Source organism: Ahaetulla prasina, chromosome 4 (assembly GCF_028640845.1).
Source record: "Ahaetulla prasina isolate Xishuangbanna chromosome 4, ASM2864084v1, whole genome shotgun sequence".
In the NCBI taxonomy this organism is placed as follows: domain Eukaryota; kingdom Metazoa; phylum Chordata; class Lepidosauria; order Squamata; family Colubridae; genus Ahaetulla; species Ahaetulla prasina.
In genome coordinates, this window is record NC_080542.1 from 47864675 (window position 1) to 47883762 (window position 19088).

At 38.8% G+C, this 19088-nt stretch overlaps 1 protein-coding gene across 3 annotated transcripts in view; it reads right to left on the minus strand.

The window, feature by feature from the left end:
- ITGB3 (integrin subunit beta 3) overlaps positions 1-19088 on the minus strand; it is a 91855-nt gene that overhangs the window by 60797 nt on the left and 11970 nt on the right. For 2 of the 3 annotated variants that reach the window (XM_058182088.1, XM_058182087.1), the window contains exon 2: positions 5214-5299. The exons of the other annotated variant lie outside the window; for it this stretch is intronic. In XM_058182088.1, coding sequence (XP_058038071.1) covers positions 5214-5299 — 86 coding nt within the window. The remainder of the gene's footprint in view (positions 1-5213; positions 5300-19088) is intronic. 3 annotated transcript variants of the gene reach the window in all.

The following is a 19088-nucleotide window of genomic DNA, read 5'->3' on the forward strand; positions in this document are numbered from 1 at the left end:
TGTATTTTTATTTATATATACACAAATGTACAAAGTTAAACTTATTTATGTATATGAAGTTAAACCACCAAAATGCACATGCATAAAGCACAAGAAACCAGTTTTAAAGTAAGAGTTCTGCTATATCAGTGGCTGTATGTTTGCCTTTCACATAGAATGTTGATGGCTTGGAACCCAGCAGAAACATTTTTAATTATTACATTTAAAGATGAAACAATGCATCTCTGTATTTAATTTAACAAAAGCCCAAAAAAGAGTACCTAATTCAGAGAAAGATGTAATAATTAAGCAAAAAATGTCTCTGATGAGTCCCAAGCCAGCAATCTTCTATATGTATGGCAAACATATAGCCATTGTGTTATTACAGCATTCTTTCTAAAGGAAGTTCTAAAAAACATCAGAGAGTGTGGTGGCTATTGATTCACTTGAGGTGACATTCCTGTTTCTGGGAAATAGCCAGTGATCTTCTGGGCATAGTCTGTAACAAAACTGTGTATCACCAAAATGGATGGACATTCAAGGCGACATATAGGAAGGTAGAAGAGTAATTTAAAATTTCAGCAGGAAAATGCACCTGGAGGTGCTTTGCAATGAGAGGAGTATTTATTTACTTATTTATTTATTTGTCACAACAGTATATATAAGCATAAGCATGAAATAACTATACGATATATAAGCATAAATATAATCATAAGTATGTAATAACTATACGAAATTGGATACAATCAAAGGGAACATTAGGACAGGAATGGTAGGCACGTTGGTGCTCTTATGCACGCCCCTTACAGACCTCTTAGGAATGGGGTGAGGTCAATAGTAGATAGTCTTTGGTTAAAGCTTTGGGGATTTGGGGAAGAGACTACAGAGTCTGGTAGTGCATTCCAGGCATTAACAACTCTGTTACTGAAATCATATTTTCTGCAATCAAGATTGGAGCGATTCACATTAAGCTTAAATCTATTGTGTGCTCGTGTATTGTTGTGATTGAAGCTGAAGTAGTCTTCAACAGGAAGAACATTGTAACAGATGATTCTATGAGTTAAACTCAAGTCATGTCGAAGGCGGCGGAGTGCAGAGCAACAGCAGCCATTCCTGCTTCCTTATTCATTCCATCAATGGGGCAGCAGGACAGTGAGGATGTATTTATTTATTAAATTTATATGCTGCCCATTCCGCTAGCCAGAGGATTAGTGGATTAGATGACAGACAGACATGGATAGAGATATACCTCATTATAGCCATGGATGCTAGCTGTGCTGAGCATTTAGAGCAGAGGTAGGGACGCGGTGGCTCAGGGGCTAGGACGTTGAGCTTGTCGATCAAAAGGTCAGCAGCTCAGCGGTTCGAATCCCTAGAGCTGCCATGTAACAGGGTGAGCTCCCGTTACTTGTCCCAGCTTCTGCCAACCTAGCAGTTTCGAAAGCAAGTAAAAATGCAAGTAGAAAAAATAGGGACCACCTTGGTGGGAAGGTAACAGCGTTCTGTGTGCCTTTGGCGTTGAGTCATGCTAGCCACATGACCACGGAGACGTCTTCGGACAGCACTGGCTCTTCGGCTTTGAAACGGAGATGAGCACTGCCCCCTAGAGTCGGCAACGACTAGCACGTATGTGCGAGGGGAACCTTTACCTTTTTAGGGAACGATGGCCCCTTTATGACTTGTGGACTTCAACTCCCAGAATTCCTGAGCCAGAACTCTGGGAGTTGAAGTCCACAAATCATAAAAGGACCATCATTCCCTACCCTGATTTAGAGGATGCTATGATCAGGGAAAGAGTCCAGGTAAGACTGGTACTTCAAAATAAAGATGATGAGCTTAAAATTTTATTTCTTTTCCTACTAACTCTCTACTAAGAAAGAGATTTAAATTCTAAAACTGTTGGTGAGATGAATGTAATGATCTGATTTTCAATATCTTAGGACCTACAAGAGGACAACAAGGTATAAGCAGAGAATTAAGGTTTATTCTGTGTACCATTTTTGTTTCTCATTCTGCTATTCTGTCTAAGAGATGACTTAATCGCAGGTTATATTTCCAGGCTGAGGAAACTCATGCAAGATCATGCTTTCAAGATAGGCCAGGACAAGAAAAAACAGTAGGATTGTACTTTATTGCTGCCATGTATAATAACAGAATTTTAAAAGTCTGACAAACTTTTTATTTGTCTCATCTTATGCTAAACAAAATCAAGGTGAGGTTATTTTGAGCTTCTTTCTCTCATGTGCCTCAGTCTGTGGACTTCGAATCACTTCCCCCAAGTCCCCTCGATGATTCTTTCATAACTTCCACAAGTCACTTCTAAATTCCTTTACATATGCTCTTGGATATGATTCATTCTGTAGCAAAAACCTCAGATCTGCTGCAAGTCTGAGAGATGGCAGCCTGGACTGAGCCTTGGCCTGGAAAACTCCTATCTTTTAGCTAGACTCCTAATTAATGATGCTACATACTCCTCACTTCATATTTGGTTTACATATTGTCATCCTCCATCCACAAGGAAATTGCAATTCATTTCCACATTTATTATTCAGAAATCTATAGTTTTAAGATTAAATTGTGAGGTTTCCAGGGTAGACAGCAGTACATTTCAAATTTATGGAATCTATCAATTATACTTATTAATATAAAATGACTGGGTCTTCTTTGTTGATATATCAGCAGGCACAGATACTGCTCTCTTTAGAATTGTCCATGTAATCTTGTCTTTATAGAGTTTTAAAGATTTTCCAGAGATTATGAGACCATAAACTTTCTTTATTTGGGTTATCATTTAGTAATTTATCAAGCCTTACACCAGGAGATAGAACCAGAAAATGCACGTATTCACAGAAAGGAAAATTGTATGGTAAATACCAAGGTTGCCTGATTACTTCTCAGTGATGAAAAAACATTAAGAAATGCAATTTTTGCCTCCCAAATGATACCAAACAGCTCTTTGGAGTTCACTAGTGGCTTCTAAAATTGCCTATGTTTTCTAGCCTGTTCATAAAGGATGAATGCATTTTAGGGGTCATTGTGTACGATTCTTTTAATATCTCACTAGTGGGATATGCTTGCCAAGTGCTCTTCCAACTCTGTGTTCTGTACAATATCATTGAGATTTTATTCCATGGTGTTTAATCTTGGATCGAAAACAAAAATAAAGCTACTTGGTGAAGCAACTTACAATTATTCAAGCAATAAAGAAACTTTCAGTGAGAAGATATATTTTTTAAACTGAAAAAAATTATGGGAACAGAATCAAAAGGCTCTAGAAAAATGGGTAGAGGGGCATTTTTCTTCTCTTTTAAAATCTTCTCCTATTCCTGGCAGGTTGGAACCAAAAGGCCTTGCTTCTTGGGATTTAACAGCCATGGAAAAACATTCTTTAAATACTCTAAGAGGATTCCACTGTTAATTGGGTTTTCATGATTTAAAAGAAATACATTTGTGAAGTTTCCGAAAGATGCCCTAATTAATTCATGATTATTTTTTTACATGTAGCATTTTACTCCTTTACCATGTATTTCTAAGAGTTATTCAACCATAATTCTTCCACTGCAAACTACAAAACGGTTGCAACTAATTTGTTACTGCAGCTTGTTAAATTGACACAGTGTAAGGAAAAGGAAGGTAAAATCTGGATGCTTGGGTGATTTGAAAAATGTTGTATTGATGAATGAAATACTTTAATCAAAAGAGCAAGAAGATTGGTAAGTGGAACAAAGACCAGGAATTTCTGTACACAAGTACACAAATATATTAATATATGGTAAGTATGGCTGAAATAATATTTTATCTTTTAGCTGAAAAATAATGAAAGATATTGGTAAAATGGTACATTCCAGATTGATTAACAATATAGAAACACTAGCTAATGAACAGTGTTGTAAGGTCACTATATATATCAGCTGTGCTATAATGGAAAGGAAAATGGCTAGGTTCTACATGTGAATTTATTTATTTATCAAATTTATGTAGCTATTGATGTCCAAGTATTGTCTAGGTGATCCACATTAATCAAAACAATTAGAATGCATCTTGAAATCAGCACAAAAAACAAGAAACATGCATATAACGTTGTTTTAATGTCTGTATTAAAAATTCAAACATAATAAAACCATCTCATCCTGTTTCCCAAAGGATCCTCATGTCTCCTGAAAAAGCCACATCTTAAGACATATCTGTAAGGTCTAATTTGACCTTGAGGGGGAGTGATGTTCCAAAGTACGGATGCCATGTCAGAAAAGGCAGGCATCCTGAGTCCCATCAAATGGAATTCCTTAGTAGATAGGACATGTAACATGCTCTTTCCGTCTGACTTGTTGGGATTGGTACATATAATCAGGAAGAAGCTGTTCCTTAAATACGTTGACTCTGGGGTGATGTAGAGCTTTAAATGTCAAAACCAGCATCTTGAATTGCACTCAATAGCAAACTGGCAACCAATGCAGTTCACAGACATGTGCCACTTTAGAGGTGCCCATAACTGTCTGCTCTGCTGCATTTTGTACCAATTGAACCTTCCAGATAATCTTCAAGGGCAACCCCATTTAGAATGTATTACAATAGTCCATTCAAGTAGTGACCTGGGCATGAATAACTATTAGCAAAGACTACCAATTATGGTTGATTCAGAACCAATATTGATGAAATACATTCTACCACAAACTCTAAGCATCTGAAATAAAAGCTTTCTGAGATGTCACTTAGAAATACTGCCAGAGGCCTTGTATGGTAACTCTCCAACAGCATTTGAAGATTGTAATCTGCCCAATGTTTTTTATCTGGCTTCTCTTTCCTGTGGGTTTTATCTGTTACTCTGTTTCTTAAATATACAATTAACTACACAGTCGGTCAACAGATTTCACTACAGATGGTTGAATCTGGGCATGCTTCCATAAAAGGTTTTTATTGTGCAACAACCTGCCTGAAACTCATACTTTTATCAGAGGTCTATGGTGCAATAATTCACCAGTAACTCTCTCATATTTCCTCACTCTTTCTTTGGCGCTTTTTCCTCCATAAAAGAATCTGAGGCAAAGGCAATAGGACAGCATTTCTCAAACTTGGCTACACCCTGCTTTGTTCCTGGTAGCATCAGAACATCTAGGATAGAATTCAAAGCTCTTGTGTCTGTTTTGCTCTGTATACAAAAAAATAAACTACTTGTCCTTTAAGTATTTCATGACAAGTGCTTATTATGCTATAGTATAGATTTAGTTTTGACTCACCACCTGGGAGCACCAACCACAACGTGGATTTACAGTCAGGCACTGTTGACATGAATTTGCTCCTCTTGTGGTACAGATATTGTTACCTGAAATACAACAGACAAAAAATTCCCATAGGTAGGCCTCAAAAGCATTTACCTTAGTAACAACAAAGCAGCTGACATAAACAGCTCTTCATTGGTTTTGGCATTGTTTGAAATTTACTGGCCATTTGCTATTGGCTGCCCTAATTACACCTTCAACCATTTGCCGGGTGTTAAAATTTTTTTTTCCTGATATCTACACAGCCAATATAACACACAGCATTTGTTCTTCACATCTGTTCTTTCCATGTGACCAGTGGAGATTTATTAACTCTGCTTGCTGTTGGTTCTAAATAGTTTTGCACATTTAAATGAACATAAACAGGAAATTTGCAGACCATTATGCAATCTGTGCTCTGAATAAGCGGACAGAATCCAGAGAGACAAACCTGGAAAATTTTGCAGTACTTGCTTTTAAAGCAAGGCTGATCAGATAGGGATTGAGGAAGAGTCTGTTCATACAGCTCAATTGACAAAATGACAAATTCAAAAAGGTAATATCTAATTCTATTTCTGAGCAGATTTCTTTTTGGGAAAAGTGGAATTAACTTCTAAAGTCAGAGCTGGCTCTTGAATTCAACACACACAGCTATGCATATCAAAATGTGTACAAGTTTTGTTTCTCTGAAAGAGGATGCTATTTAATATAATTATTTTTAAATAAGTGGGTGTATGGTAGCATAAGAAAGGAAGCCCAGTGCTATTTTGCTCAGTGACATCTGTCTAGGCATAAAATAAGTAATATAGAATGCACTGCTAGGATTCATTTTATTAGATACTGGCGAATAATGGTCAAAATCTCCAATTGCCAAATAAGAAATAGAAAAGAGTGCCCCAAATATTAATTTCCGATCCAATACAAAAATATCCAGTTAAATCTGTATTCAACATGCTTAAATCAGACAGTGTTTTCCACTGCTCCATTCCTCCATTTTACAAGACTGATCTAGGAAAATATGTAAGGGTTAAAGGCAAAAATGCTAAATACTGCTTTCTGAAGATTTACACAGAACTTCAGAATAGCTAATGCCCGCATTCCTTAAGGAATTATCAGCAATATCTTTACAGCAATGCAAAAGAAATGAAGTGTATTAACATTGTTAACCTCTCTTAGTTAAAGAATATAGTTAAATATCTTAGTTAAATGTAAAGGGAAATAATTTTATATACTAAATGGGTTGAAACCTATGTTTACCCTAAGGCAGTGCTTCTCAATTATTTTCTGTCATGCCCCCCTAGGAAGAAGAAAACATTTTTCGCGCCCCCCCGCGCGACTGTAAACACGGGCTTAGCTTGTTATGACAGTGTTTGCCGAGGTCAAACGCGCCCCCCTTTACGGAGCCTCGCGCCCCCCCTGGGGGGCCCGCCCCACTATTTGAGAAGCACTGCCCTAAGGACACAATTACAATATGTAATTACAATTACATATACACATTCATATATATATATAAATATATATGAATGTGTATATCTTTGGTTATTCGGGTTTTCTCCCGCATAAAATTGGAAGTATCTTGGCGACATTTCAACGAAGTCTCATTCGTCATCTTCAGGGAAAGCATGTGAGCACAAAGCTGTAAACACCAGCCTGAAGATGACGAATGAGACTTCGTCAAACGTCGCCAAGACACTCAATTTTACGGAGAAAATCAAATAACCAAAGACCTACATACAAACACCCGCGTAAACCTCATATATATATATATATATATATATATATATATATATATATATATATATATATATATATATATATATATATATATATATACACACACATACACACACACACATGCGTACGTACGTACGTACGTACGTACATATGTACATATATACATATTATGCCTTTTCCTGACAACTATTTTGAAAAGTCTATGCAATTTTCTTGGCAGCATTTTCAAAAGTGGTTTGTTACTGCCTTTTTTTCATTGGACTGAGAAGAGTGATTGGCTGTCACACACTTGGCTTTCATATCCAAGATAAGTATCTCCTGTTTTTCACTCCTTGTCCAGTATCTTAACCACTGTACCAAACTAGCTCTCAGCAGCGAGAGTGCCAAATCGCAAATGAATTGTGCTTGTATAATTCTTTGCTAACAAGAATGAATGGAAGAGTGGGTTTCTTTCTCCTGTGTATGAATGCCAAATCAAAGAAATGATGATGTCACTCTGGCAGTTGCCACACTCTCAAAGAAAGTAAAATTAGACCAAATGTGCTGTCTCAGATAATTGGATACTGGCCACGGTGTCATGACAGGCAGGTGATAGGATACAGAACTGTGTACATTGGCTAGGAGCAGAAGACCAAACACATCCTATTTTGGACTGTGAGTGGAATCTGCATTTCTAGGTTGTCCCCTTTTTGTGGCTTTAATTTAAAGTGTCTGGTAGTATTAAAACTAAACAAAGACTAGTGTGCAATGTTCCCCTCACCACCTGGTCTCTATTTGTGCAAAAAGAAGTTGGAGGTTATCCTGTACTTTGCCATTGTGAAGGCTGAATGAACTGCATAGATGATGGGTGGGTGGGTGGGTGGGTGGGTGGATGGATGGATGGATGGATGGATGGATGGATGGATAGATAGATAGATAGATAGATAGATAGATAGATAGATAGATAGATAGATAGATAGATGGTGCAGCCAGCTTTTGCACAGTGCATGCAGTAAAAAAGAAGTGCTGCTTGAAATGTGTTGGTGGCCTGACAACAGCTAAAACAAAATCACTTCCTTTTCCAGGAACTCTACGCTCTTTTATCTGTATTTTCCAAAAGACAAATACAGGAAAACCTGAATCCAATAAAATCTTCTATCTACTACTACAACATAGTGTTGGAAAAAGCTGGTATGATTCTCTCACACCTCATCAGGCTGTTCTTCATCTAATACAGTGGAAAATCTGCAAAGCTAGAAGCAGACTGTCTTCACCCCAAAGAGCTTACTATAAAAATAGCAAGACAAGACATGACCAAACCTTCTAATCAGCCTTCTTTCACATAGCAAAAAGTCTGCGTAGATAACTCCCACTTCCTTGCACAAAATTTTTACACTGTCATATTTGAGTTTGGGTCCTCATATGTTATTTTTGATAGAGAGAAATAAAGTTCACAAGGGAAGACTAAATTGTTTTGAAAATCCTTTGAAGCTGTTCTGGCTAACCCCAGCAAAGAACTTTTTTTTTTTTTTTTTTACAAAGAAGCACCATTAACTCTAGAGCAGTGATGGTGAACTTTTTCAGTACCGAATGCCAAAAAGGGAGCATTTCTAGAGAATATATTTGAATACATTTATAACTACTGCAGAGATGATCTAATGTTCTATTTAGTTATTTATTTATACAGGTTTTATCACCCTCATAGAGTAATTCTGGGCATGTTTAAATATTATAATATAAAACTGTTAAAAATAAGAATAAAATTTAAAAGGTGGGGAAGGGGCTTCAGAGCGCTAACCAGCCCCATGGCTGCATGCATCCCCTGAAGGGCTCAAGCAAGTTGACCTAGTCAGGTCTTTTGACATTTACAAGAGGCCAGGAAAGTGGGGACCTGCCTCACCACTGGGGGCAGAATGTTCCAAAAGCTGGGGCTCTCTTCCTACACTTGGCCAGTCAGAATTGTTCAAATGATCAGGTCCACAACATACCTACCTGACTGAGTGGGATGGGCCGATGTAATGGGGTGAACATGGCTCCACAGGTAAATTGGCCCCATGCCATCTAGTGCTTTAAAGATCATAACCAACACTTTGCATTGGACACAGAAGCAAACCAGCACCCAATGCAGCTTGTGCAACAGAGGTGTTACATGTGCTGTCTTTTGGGTGCCTAAGATTGCTTACGTAGCTGCATTCTGCAGTAGCTTCCAGGTACTTTTCACGGGTAGCTCCATGTAGAGCAGTAGTCACCAACCTTTCGGACCTCAAGGACCACTAAATTCATAATTTTCAATCCCGCAGACCACTAATATGACCTGCCTAATGACCGACTGGGTAGGCGTGGCTACGCGGTCATGTGACTGGGTGGGCGTGGCCAATTCAATGCCATTCATGTCAAGGGGTGCCTCACCAGCCTGTACTCGCCCCTCCCTTCCCAGCCACTCCTTGCCTGCCCGCTCAGGCTCCTTAGGGCCCCAACAGGTAGCAGTTGTTGGAACTAAGCAGCCACCATGAGAAAGAGTCCGTAGTTTGAGGACCCCTGATTTAGTGCAATATAAAAAATGAAAATAATTTTTCTGAAGACCACCAAAATTTTCTCACGGACCACCAGTGGTCCACGGACCATCAGTTGGTGACCGCTGATGTAGAGTGCTTTTTGTATTTTTTCTTTCTCTTTTTTCTTTTCTCTTCTCTTTCATTTATTTATTCTTGTCTCATCACTTATTCTTTTTCTCTTAATTTTTATTCTGTAATTTTTTAAAAAAAAATAAAAAGTAATTTTAAAAAGTAGCAGCAGTTCCCCATACAAACATGCCCTGCTTGTGTGCATGATCCAGCAATCTCTGCAGCATTAGTTCCGAGGTTAGATGCAAAACTAGTGCACCATCACCTTATTGAGGGAGAAAAAATTCTCTTTGAACAGGAATCAAATCTAAGGGCCTGAGAGGTCAGCCCTGCAAAAAATGCAGATGGTAGCTTTCTACACCTCTTTGCTCGCATTAGTAGTTTTATGTGGATTATTGCACTACCAGGAACTTCTGCATAACACATTATTGTCACAGTGGACACTGCCTGCAATGATGAGCAATACAAGTTTCAATCTACTTTAATGTGGGAGGAAAGTAGCCTTCCATCTAGAATTGTTGTAGCCCCTTCTGCAGCTCTATAATTTATTCTCCTCCCTTACTAGTGCACCCCCTCTAATAACCACATTGGTTTGCTGATTCACAGGCTGCGGCTTTTGTAGCTCCTAAAAGCTCTGAGAAACTGTTGATTAACCTTCCTGGGTTATTATTAACTCGATGGTGGCTTGTGTATAGGAGCTGCCTTCCCTGTTCTCCCTGGAATGCTTTGTGGGTTGGCAAAAAAGTTGGTCATCAGTTTCGGCAAAGTCCTCTCCCTGCCCCCAGCCATCACCCACCCACCCCGACTATCTTTTTGCTCATATCTTGAAAGGTGATACATGGCTGAGGGTCTTTATGCCTTATCAGAAGATAAGGACCAAGCTTCTTTTTATACTTGACAGAACAACTTTGCTAATAGAAAACCATTTATAAATAAGAAAGAGGACATATTTGATAGTCATTCATGGCATAGACACCTCATGATTAGACTACTGCGATGCATTCTACATGGGGGTGCCCTTGAAGACCATCTGGAAGCTACAGCTGGTTCAAAATAAACGGTAATTGGCACTTCTTGTTTTGCTCAGTGTCGCTATTGCTACCTAAACCACAATGGTTGCCAGTTAGCTTCCAGGTGCAACTCAAGAGGCTGGTTGTTATCTTTTCTGTTATTAAAGCCATTTGTGACTTACGACCTGGTTATCTGAAGGACAATCTTACTCTCATTGTTTCTGCTTGCCTGGTATATTCAGGCAGGTTAGTGTGTCCTTTCTATTAAATGTTGTCATCTTATAGGACTGAACAAACATGTTTTCAGTGCCATGGGCCTCACCCTCTGAAACAGCATTCCTCAGATGTAGACTAGATCATTTCTCCCAGGGTTCTATAGATATTTAAACCTGGATAAATCCTAATTTTACTATAGGGAATTATCAGAAATCTATTAATCTATATCCATCTTTCCAAGGAATTGTCACCAAAAAGCAATTTTCTAGTAAACTATCATGGCCTTTTATTCCCTGCTGCTGTAATCCATTGTAGAATGCAATAACTTGGTGCAGTTTTATTGCCTTCTAACAATTTTTTTTTTTTTATAAAAAGTTTTATTTTTACAATCATATCAAATAATTCATCCAATGTACAGTTATATACAATTAGTCGGGCTTGCCCAGTCACCACCACCCTTTTTAACACTCTTCCCTCTTCTACCTTATTTTACTTTCCAAACCTTCCTCTCCTTCTCTTATCTACATCCACTCCTCCCTCCACCCTACACCTTCCTTCTCCCTCTACTATCCCTCTTCCTTCCTCTTCTCCTCTTTCCTACCTCCTACTCTCTCTTTTCTCCCTCCCCACCGTTCTAAAATGGTAACTATGCAGACCCGACCCTACATTAATTATATTTCTTCAATAATCCCTGTACATTAACCATCACTCCATCTCTACCAAACCCCCAATTCCCTCCCCTTACCCCCACCCCCACCCCGACTTCCCAGAACAAAATGCAGGGTATCAAAACTAACAATCATAATCCAAAATAATTCCTAAATTATAATCTTTAGTCACACCACACTTAGTCACACTCTCAATTCCCTCTCCTTCAAAAATATATCTAATACAAAATATTTCCTAAATTTACTCATATGCTATTCGATATTTTTTTATCTGATACTTATTTTAAATATAATCAATCCACATTTTCCATTCTAAAATATATTTTTCTAGTATATAGTCTTTCAAGTAAGCGGAGATTTTGTCATCTCTGCCAGATTTGATACTTTGAGTGTCCATTTGTTGTTTTGTTTTGTCCATTCTTGATTGTAGGTAATTCTTCTTTCTTCCAATACTGAGCAATCAAAAGTCTTGCGACTGTTATTAAGTTCAAAATCAATTTAGTCTCTATAGCTGTATAGTCCATAATTATTCCTAGTAGAAAGAACTGCGGAGTAAACTTAATCTTCTTTTCAAAATATTCTGCATGATCCACCAGCCTTTAATCCAAAATACTTTAACTTTTTACAAGTCCACCATATATGGTAATAAGTAGCATCTTCACAATCGCATCTCCAACATTTAGCAAGATCTAATATGTGTTTCTTGTAAACAGGTAATGTCATTTTTAAATTATTTCAAATAATGAAATACTTTCCTTCTCTTCTGCGGTGAATTCAGGCCATTAACATTCCAAGATAATAGTTTAATTGCCATTATCGGCCAAAGGAAACTTTTGGAACACCAGCCGCAGATCACATTTTACTTTAGGCCTTGCTCCTCCACTGTTTCCATTGTAGTAGTTGCCAGTTGTTGTTGTGCCTTCATCTCTTGTTCCTTGCGTTTAGCAGCAGCTCTAGTCAGCCTTTGTTCTTTTGAATCTAAACCCGTCGTAGGTATTTCCAACACTTGTAATAAATCTTCTTCCATCACAATCTGTTCTTGTACCTGCTTCACTTCTCTTTCCTTCACTTCAGCCTCCCTTCTTCTAGCTTCCAATGGGGGAAGACTTCCAACTTTTAATACCTCAACATAAAATTCTCTTGCTTTTCCAACCGTATTGAAACGATGTACTTTCCCTGCATAATATACTATTATACCAGTTGGAATATCCCATCTATATTCAATCTGATGTTTTTAAGTTCATTCACCAGGAAGGCAAATTCCTTCCTAGCCCTTAACATTTTGGTGGAATTTCCTTTAATATCAAGATATCTTGACCAGCAATCTGAATCTTCTCCCCTTATATGAAGCTTGCAAAATCTGATTTCTCACTATTCTGTTTGTAAAATAAATAACAACATCCCTTGGCAACTTTTTTGCCTTGCTATCCAAGAATTCACACGATATATTTTTCAATTTGATAAGCCACATCTGCTGGACGAGCTGCTAATATCTCAGCAAATACTTCAGAAAAATTTTCCCTTAAATTCTCTTCCTTATTTTCTTTCAAACCTCGGATTCTAAGAGCAAATTCCATATTTCTGTATTGTATCAAAACTATTTCATCCTCTGTCTTTTCCATTTTACTTTGAAATTCATCCATTTTATTTTCTAATTTTGAATTATGTTGCTTAATTACTTCAACCTCCTCTTCCAATAAAATCACATTCGTTGCCAAACTTTGTACTGCCATTACAAATCCTTCTTTAACTTCTTTATTTCCCACTTGAATTTCTGATATCTGCTCTTTCATTTCAGACATCTCATCAGTTATAACTTTAAATTTTTCTTCTATAAAGCCTTTTAAGTTCTCTTGTAACGCCTCTAAATTCAATGTTCTAGTCTCTGCTGTATGAGCTGGAGAGGCACCAGCTGATAAAGTTCCAAAGCTCTTTGTTACAGTAGACTTTAATTGTTTGGCTGCCATCTTCTATAAAATTATTTATTTATTTATTTCCAACTTAATATTCACTTTAAATCTTCTTAACTTCTGAGAAACACAGTCTTTTAAAGCAGTATTTAAAAAATCTCCCTAGATTCTATCAGCAGGCAGCAAAGAGTTAAAGCAGCAAGTAACATGCAAATTACCAACTGCAGAGGCACACGCTGAAAGTATCACTTTCGCTTTCCACTCGTTAACTTGTTAACAATTCGCCTCCATTTTCTTGCTGTTTTCAAGCTTGTTACAAAGTATCGGGGAATCGGCTTGGCTACTTGCTTAAAGTTCTCCCACTTTCGTTCTGTCCGGTATAATCCTTTATTGTCCAAAATAAATCTCGGCGTTTGGTCGTGGTGATTGGTTCCGCCAAAGCAGAAGAATCCTCGGATCTGGAGCACTTCGGGTTACTGGAGGGAACTTAACCCTTCAAACCCCTTTTTTCTCAGGGGCTTTAGGGAAATTCAACCTCTGCCCTCAGCTCACCCCTTCTCCTTCTCCCGAAGAGGGGGTTTTCCGAACCGCTGGGCAGCAGATTTAAGCTGTCCTAGCGATTCCACATAATCCAGAGGTTGGTGATCGTAAAGATCACCGCCATCACCTACGGTGCCAAACCGGAAGTCCGCCTTGTTTTCAGTGCCATGGGCCTCACCCTCTGAAACAGCATTCCTCAGATGTAGACTAGATCATTTCTCCCAGGGTTCTATAGATATTTAAACCTGGATAAATCCTAATTTTACTATAGGGAATTATCAGAAATCTATTAATCTATATCCATCTTTCCAAGGAATTGTCACCAAAAAGCAATTTTCTAGTAAACTATCATGGCCTTTTATTCCCTGCTGCTGTAATCCATTGTAGAATGCAATAACTTGGTGCAGTTTTATTGCCTTCTAACAATTTTTATCCATCCATCTATTTATCTATCTATCTATCTATCTATCTATCTATCTATCTATCTATCTATCTATCTATCTATTGAATTTATATTGCTGCCTATTCACCCATGGCGACTCGATTTAGTTCCTTTCTTACGAAAAAAAAAAATATCTGAGGGTATGAAATTAAATTTATTTATGCTTTGTTCGTTGCTTTGTTGTACAATATAAATATGTTTTACTTAATGGTAATTTCATACGATGCCAAAATTGTACAATGTCAATAGCACTGAGGCTTATATACCGCTTATATAGAATATAAACTGACCCTAAATAGTCATACTTGTTATACTGACCTTTTTCTTTTTTTAAAAGAATTCAAGTGGCATATGATTTATTTCATTGATGTCACTTGTCTTATTTCATTTTCACAATCTTGTTTGCATGATTATAATATATGCCCAGTTTGAACATGTCTGAAGGGATCTGGGTTGATCAATTCAAGTAATTCTAAGGAAAAGCATTAAATCCCTACTGAAAAAATTGTGATTCAATTCACATATATTAGGCCAAAGTGAGAGAAGGCTGCAGCATCCTTTTCTTGGTATAAGAATGATAAGGCCAAAACAAGAAAAATAATAGGTACTGTCAAGAAATAAAATAGATATTTCAAATTCCAAATCTCTAGAAAAAAATTAGACTGTGTTTGGAATGTGGGCTCAATGTGCAATGAATTTTGGGTAGTCCTCAAGATGACAGAAAGTGTTAATGTCTGCATTGGGCCATAACAGGGGTCGTCAAACTTTTCAAACAGGGGGCCAATTCACGGTCCCTCAGACTGTTGGGGAGGATCTGCTGATTGGACATAGCTAAGTGGTCATGTGACTGGGTGAGTGTGGCTAGGTGGTCATGTGACTGGATGGGTGTGGCCAATTTAGCAGTCCATTAAACAATACACACAAATTAAACTTTGTTATGCTTCTAGGGAAGGGATGTGGCTGCCTTGGGGGGAGGGGTGAGGGACTTCTCTTTGTGTGTGTGTGTCTCTCTCTATATCCCCCCTCCCTCTTTCTCTCTCTCTGGAGGCTGGGGAGCCTCCTGGGGCCTCCACATGTCCTGTTTTTGGCCTCCTCAGCAGTGGTGGGCTGCTACCAGTTCGCACCGGTTCAGAAGGACTGGTAGCGCTAATTTCGGCTAGTTTGGAGAACCGTTAGTAATTGCTGGCTTGCCACACCCCCAAACTGGTTCTGCTTGCTCACCCCAGCCACCTGACGCTCGCTTGCCCCGTCCCCCTCCACCCAGTCACTCCTCACTTACACTGTGTGGGTCCTCTGCATGTCCAGCTGAGCGCCCCATGATCATCAGAGTTGGTGTTTTTTTTTACTTTTAAAAGCATTTTTTCTTCGGCCGAAAAAATGCTTTCAAAAGTAAAAAAAAAAGCCTCTGATGATCGTGCAGCTCAGCTGGGATCGTCTGAACTCTTTAGAATCATTTTTTTACAGCCTCTTCAGCCAAAAAGGCTGTAAAAAAAGTGCTTTTAAAGGGTTCTGGTGATCAGGCAACTCAGCTGGGATTGCCAGAACCCTTTAAAAGCATTTTTTCTACAGCCTCTTAGGCCAAAGAGGCTGTAAAAATGCTTTTAAAAGGCTCCTCTGGCGATCCCAGCTGAATTGCCTGATCATCAGAGGCTTTTAAAAGCATTTTTTTACAATCTCTTCTGTTAAATGTTTTTAAGCATTTAAAATATGCTTTTAAAAGTTAAAAAAAAAAGTTGGCCACACCCACCCAGTCAAGCCATGCCCACAGAACTGGTAGTAACAAATTTTACATTTCACCCCTGTTGGAGATCTCTGAGCTAGATCACTTTAGGAGCAAAGTGGTGGGTTTTGTTGGCATTTCAGGAGGAAGGGGAGGGAGGGGGGAGAGAGAGAAATAGAAAAAAGAGAGAAAGAAAGACAAAGAAAGAAGGAAGGAAAGGAGAGAGAAAAAAGAGAAAGACAGACAGAGAGAGAAACAAAGAGAAAGGAAAGAAAGAAAGAAAGTAAAGAAAGAAAGAAAGAGGAAGGGAGAGAGAAAAGAGAGAGAGAAAGAAAAAGAAAGATAAAGAAAGAGGAAGGGAGAGAGAGAGAGAGAAAGAGAAAGAAAAAAGAAAAAAGAAAGAAAGAAAGAAAGAAAGAAAAGAAAAGAGAGAGAAAGAGAGAAAGAAAAAAGAAAAAAGAAAGAGGAAGGAAGCGGGGAGAGGGAGAGAGAGAGAGAGAGAAGAGGAAGGAAGGACCACAAACCCTGGAACTAGACATAGCGTCAGAAGATGCTTTGAAACAGGACAACAATCTAGGGCTGGAAGGGACGTTAGAGGCTATCTAGTCCAATCCCCTGCTCCAGCAGGAAACCTTACATCATCTGGATTGTTTTGGTGCCTCTAACAGAGAGGAAAATTGCCAGCAAGGAGAAGGAGTTTACTAGGACAAGGCTGCCATACAGAGGAAGGCAGAGATAGTCCTTGACTTATGACCAGAATTGAGTCCAAAATTTTGGTTGCTAAGCAAGAGCGTTGTTAAGTGAGTTTCACCACATTTTACTCAATCCATGATCTCTCTTGGCTCTAACAGTCATGTGCAAGTTAGGGAAGAACATCTGAAGGTGTATGTAATGTTCTAAATGTACAGAAGTTATAGTTAAATGTGTGGCGGAAAGTGGACTCTGGGTATGTTTTTCCAAATGTAGTGAGTGAGGTTGAATGTGTATAGTTTTAGAAGAGGTGTGTGTGTGTGTGTGTGTGTGTGAAGTATATATAGTAGATAATGTATCTTTTTGTGTGCTTATACACACTATACTATGTAATATGTATGTACACATATGGCATATATACATAGGATTAAATAGTATATTTTGGATGTTCAGTAGTAGTAAATAAATAGGGAAATTGTATCTCGTTGAGACGTTTGAGGCGAGGAGAGGACAGGCACCCTAACCCTAACCTTTGACGTGAGTGACATCAAGTTGGCACACCCACCCAGTCACATGACCACCAAGACACGCCCAACCAGTCACATGACCAAGCCATGCCCACCAAATAAGCCACATCCACAGAACTGGTAGTAAAAAAATTTAGAACCCACCCCTGCTCCTCAGCCTCCAGAAGGCAGGTAGGGGCTGTTGAGTAGGTGGGGCGATGTGGATGGGGCAACCTCGTGGTCCTGCGCTGGCCAGATTAATGGTTTCGATGGGCTGTATCCGGCCCGTGAGCCATACTTTGAGGACCTCTAGGCTATAATATAATTTATACATAATTTAGTATTGGCTTACTACATTGTATGATTGTCATAGCCACAGTGATTTGCAAAACCTTGGTTATAACTTGGTGTGGTATGTGAATTTAGCCAGTGGTGGCTTAGTCAATAAGTCATAGCTAAGCACGATATGTGAACCAGACTATTATTCTGGTTTAAACTACTGTTTTTCAGAAATGCTGTCAACAGACTCTTTTTTTTTTTGTAAGAGTAATAAATCAGATGAACACTTACCTCACACTGTGAGACAGCAGGCTATCCAGAAAATGCCCAACATCTGTATTGCTGTTATCCTGTCTCTTTAAACCCTCTCCCCAGCCAGCATAGCAACTGTAGCTATAAAACTTCTGCCGAGAGACAGCTGGATGTTGTGGTGGTGTGTGGAGGAAAAAGAAGAGGGAAGGAAGCATTGTATTCAGGTGTGGAAGTAAAACAGCTGGCAAGAGAATTTTGTGAAGAACTCACAAAGAATAAGAGTAGTAGGACTCCCAAGGAGTAATAGTTGCAGTACCAGTAGTAGCAATGGGATGCTGTTGTTGGATCATTTGTATTTGGAGCCCACTGAATTGGATATACTGAAAAGAATCTGTGACAAAGTGGTGGTAGAGGTGGGATATCTGAAACCAGGTGAGGTATTGAAAATCAGGTGGGAGATCAACAAAGGGTAGCTACCACACAAATGAAGGTGGATTAAATTCAAGGAGTTTATTAAAGACTCCATGAACAGAAAATAAACCCTAGCTGCAAAAAGAAAGGAGTTTGGCCCTCACAGAACCAGACTTTGCAGGAAATAGCCAACATCCTTCCTTAGAAGGGGCCTCTACTTTGGTTAGATATGGGTATCCATCTTACACCTGTAGTTAAGCCAAAGAAAAAGATAGCCTGGCTAAAAAGGGGACTAGGCTCGGGTACTTGGCCAGTATCACAGAAATGTTAAAGCAAGAGCAAGAGGAAAGACTTTTGACGATTAAAAAAGAAAAGAAAAGGAAAAGGTTGGCTTTGGAGGGAGACAGAAAGTAAAAATAGGCAAGAACAAAAGTGTTTTGTGGACTGGTGGCCTTAATGGGATCCAGTTTTTCGGTATTTCTAGTGAGGGGAAGTAGTCCCAAAGATTTTTTTAAAAATCCCTAAGTTGTCAGAGAAAGAAGACATAGAAGCTTATTGTACCATGTTTGAAAGAGTTGCTATCTCTTGTAAATGGCCTGAGAGTGAATGGGTAGCCAGATTAGCCTCATGTTTAATAGAAAAGGCTTTGAGCACTTACAGTCATCTTCCAGCAAGAGAAGTAATGGATTATTCCCATGTCCTGTAAATATAACCAGTAGTAGGATTCAAATTTTCCCATTACTGGTTCTGTGGGCATGGCTTGGTGGCAGTGGCTTGGTGGGGCGGCACCTTGCTGTTAGTGATGTTGAATTGGCCATGCCTGCTCAGTCATATGACCCACCAAGCCACACACACCAAGCCAAGCCCACAGAA